Source organism: Theobroma cacao, chromosome 2, assembly GCF_053813885.1.
Source record: "Theobroma cacao isolate CCN51 chromosome 2, ASM5381388v1, whole genome shotgun sequence".
Taxonomy (NCBI): domain Eukaryota; kingdom Viridiplantae; phylum Streptophyta; class Magnoliopsida; order Malvales; family Malvaceae; genus Theobroma; species Theobroma cacao.
Genome location: NC_142640.1, coordinates 44,549,916 through 44,553,348, shown reverse-complemented (window position 1 = coordinate 44,553,348; position 3,433 = coordinate 44,549,916). Strand labels below are relative to the sequence as shown.

Sequence of the window (3,433 nt, the reverse complement as noted above, 5' to 3'; positions counted from 1 at the left end):
TAGATGGATCAACACTCTTGTAAAGTACCCAATTATATATCGTACAAAATGTTAAATTATCCTAGATGAATTGTGTGACAAGCGTGAAATTTAGAAATTGTGACCTCACCTTAAGTAGTTTGGCCTGGCGCCTACATAACTAGGTACTTGTAGAAGCTGAAGTCGGAATACATCAGTCATACACGAAGGTCCTTTGAACGTTTGGTGCTTGAAGAGAAATTGCAGGGATTTGAAATGCAAAACTAATGGAAAACCTTGTATCACCTCCAACTTGTCATGTTATCCTCAACCAACCATGCATTTTCCATGATGAATTAATTTTACATACAAAACATGTATATATAGATATATCTATATATATATATATATATATATATATTATATCCAAGGTAAATTAATGGTCTTTGGATGGAGAAATGTTTTGGATGAATGGAATTGATTTTCAGTTTTTCCTGAGCATAAGGATAGATATATGTTGATTCCATGCACTATCCTTTGGATTAATGCATATTTTTTTACTTTGAAGAGACATAAAAAGGCCTCCCACAAAAATTATATAATCGTAATGTACATCCTAAGATCATCAAATCCTTTTCTCTTGCATGTCGTGTGGCCATTTCTGATGTCTTCATTACTAAAATTTTGTTGTGGACGTAATAGATTCTCTATTTCCAGCATTTATAACAACATAATAATCAAATTGCTGAAGGTTCTTGTTTTGAAATTTGAACAGCAAACTAGCTGGTAGAGTGGATACATTATTTGTTGCAAAGAAGAAATTAAGCCATGCCCATGCAAAAATAGCATCAAAACCAGTACAAGGAGGAGAGAGAACAACATTAAATTATACAATTAGATCATTCTCAGATCTATCAGATTTAAAGCACATACATACGCCGCTTAATTATTGCTACATGCATGTATGTTGATGCAATGGATTTTATGTAAGTGTACAGCTTATTTACAAGGAAACAATACTACCTAGTTAGCTAGGTGATTACTCACCCTTTGAATCTCTCCCCAATGTATGTATGCACAATCATGCCTAGGAAGTTTTAGGGATTCCAAGCACTGCGTTCAGTTTCAAAAATGTTCATCTGTATCTATTTTCCCCTCCTCTTTCGGATAATTATTAATTATCTCCTGTAGCTGTCGCTTCCAGCTTTCATCACCCTTTTTTTGTTCGGTTTTCCACATGCCTTGGAGAGATGACTAAGATTTAGATAATGTGGACCCATATCCAATTCATCAACCTAACCCAGCCTAACTAGTTAAGGGTTTTAATTTGTCAAATTATATTTCCCTTTGGACAGGCAAATCGACTACCGAAAGAGAACAAGTGTGGGAGATGGGGAGAATTCTAGGTCCTTTGATATGTTGCACTCTTTGTGGTTTTGTTCCTCTTCAACTTTAGCAACGGAATTAGGAACCGAAATATTGATGGTGAGATCTAGGTTCAGGTTCAGATCAGGGATAAGCTGACCACATGGCTCATCCTCCAAGCAACTTGCAGCATCGGAAACTTGATCATTGTCGCATCGCGATTTCACTGCTGGATTCTTCTTGTTAGCTGCTGGGACTTTTGAACCAGATGAAGTTGCACTGGTATTGGAATATTTAAGTGGACTTTGAGGGCGAGGAAGCTTAGTGATGCCCAACCGATGGTTCTTTGGATCAATACCCATGTTCATAAGCTTCCTTCTCAAATGAGAGTTCCAATAATTTTTCACTTCATTGTCCGTTCGTCCAGGCAATCTTCCAGCTATCAAGGACCACCTGAAAACGTTTCCACCATAATTTTTACTATATAAAAGAATAATAAGCATAAATATAGGTAAAAGCTCTATATATTGTTTAAGCCTTTCCGGCTGTGGAACCAAGGTTAGAGATTCATTACTTCGTAATGCATGCCATTAAGCACATTGGCAATTTTTCATGTATAAAAAGGAAAAGGAAAAAAAAAAAAGACTCTATTAATGCTTTTTGTTACATGAATTGATAAACAGAAGACCATTAATAAAACTCTTTTTTTGGTTGATTATGTTACTGGATCTTAAAAAAAGACTCTATTAATGCTTTTTGTTACATGAATTGATAAACAGAAGACCATTAATAAAACTCTTTTTTTTGTTGATTATGTTACTGGATGTTAATTTGAGTTTCCCCTTTTCATTAGGAAAATCATACCTGCATTTCTCTAATGAGACTCCATCTTTGTTTTCAAAAGATAAAGAAAATACTTTTAATACAAAAGAATTAAAATTAATTTCGGCTGGGAGAGACAGCGATGCCCACTACTACAAACAATAGGGTTCCTCTTAATTGCATATTGAATCAATATGCACCCTACTTTTTACGTTTTCTTCTCTCTTATATGGTTAATCAAATAATCGAGAAACTTTTCAACAAGGGAAATATATATATATATATAGCAGCTACGATGTTGAGAATATCGTATTCGTACCGGTTGCCTAAGAGTGCGTGAAGCTTGATAATGAGATCCTCTTCGTCTTCAGCAAAGTTGCCTCTTTTAAGGTCAGGCCTTAGATAGTTTATCCATCTCAGCCTACAACTTTTACCACAGCGAAGAAGGCCTAAACCAATTGAATGAACAAGGTTAAGGAAGAAGAACGATATATTTTTCTCGTTTTTCACAATTTTTCTCATAAATAAATGTTCTAATTTGGTTTTCTTTTTTTTTTCCCATTGAGTTACCTACCTGCAGCCTGAGGGAGAGTTCGCCAGCAACCTTCGCCATGTTTCTGAATGTAATTTATGAGCTTCTCATCTTCTTGCTTGGACCATGCCCCTTTATTCGTGTCTTGCTTATCACAGCAAGGTTTCCTCATTGTCTCCAGTACAACTTATTACCTCCTTTACCCTAAAAAATCAAAATGGCGATGGAAAGAAAGAAAAGGAAGAGCGCAAAGGAAAAGAACAGGAATTGTGAAAGTTATAAAGAGAGTATATTAAGGGTTGATGTTGGTATAGATATAGAGATAAAGCTATTATAGCTAAAGAGAAAATCAAAGACAAAAGGGTTGAGTTGACCGGTGGTTTGCTCGTGCGTGATTGCACTCTCGAAAGGGCAAAGGAAAGTTTGAACATCTTTTCGTTTCTTCGCATGTGTTAGTTAGTTGCCGTTAAGTATAAGTCTTTGTCTTTCACCAACAGTCACTCTACTCCCATCCTTCTTTGGATTCATTCCTCTTTAGTAAAATGAACTTACACTTAAACCTCCATAGAGTTTCGTACATTTGTATATAAGGCTAAGTTGGTATATAATTACATGACATGATATACAGGCCGTCTCCATCGGTGAGAATGGGGGTCGTCTCCGAAGGGAGTTGGCACTATCACATGTTTTTACGTTGACTGATGGTTGCTTTATCTTTTCCTTTAACGAATAACTTCAATATATCTGAACAAACAG

The 3,433-nt window shown here is 35.7% G+C and overlaps 1 protein-coding gene across 1 annotated transcript; it reads right to left on the bottom strand.

The window, feature by feature from the left end:
• Window positions 1-820: 820 nt before the first annotated feature.
• On the bottom strand, window positions 821-2,986 carry LOC18609753 (myb-related protein 308). The gene is made up of 3 exons (XM_007045041.3): window positions 2,720-2,986; window positions 2,465-2,594; window positions 821-1,776 (listed from the first exon to the last, which is right to left on the bottom strand). Exons 1-3 carry the CDS (start codon window positions 2,847-2,849, stop codon window positions 1,323-1,325), a joined length of 714 nt encoding a protein of 237 aa, XP_007045103.2. The 5' UTR covers window positions 2,850-2,986; the 3' UTR covers window positions 821-1,322.
• Window positions 2,987-3,433: the final 447 nt, after the last annotated feature.

Excerpts from the sequence above, each read along its gene's own strand:
- LOC18609753 (XM_007045041.3), bottom strand. The coding sequence starts at position 2,849 with ATGAGGAAACCTTGCTGTGATAAGCAAGACACGAATAAAGGGGCATGG. Across the intron at positions 2,595-2,719 it reads AACTCTCCCTCAGGCTGCAG|GCCTTCTTCGCTGTGGTAAA; the intron begins GTAGGTAACTCA and ends CAATTGGTTTAG. Across the intron at positions 1,777-2,464 it reads CACGCACTCTTAGGCAACCG|GTGGTCCTTGATAGCTGGAA; the intron begins GTACGAATACGA and ends AAACGTTTTCAG.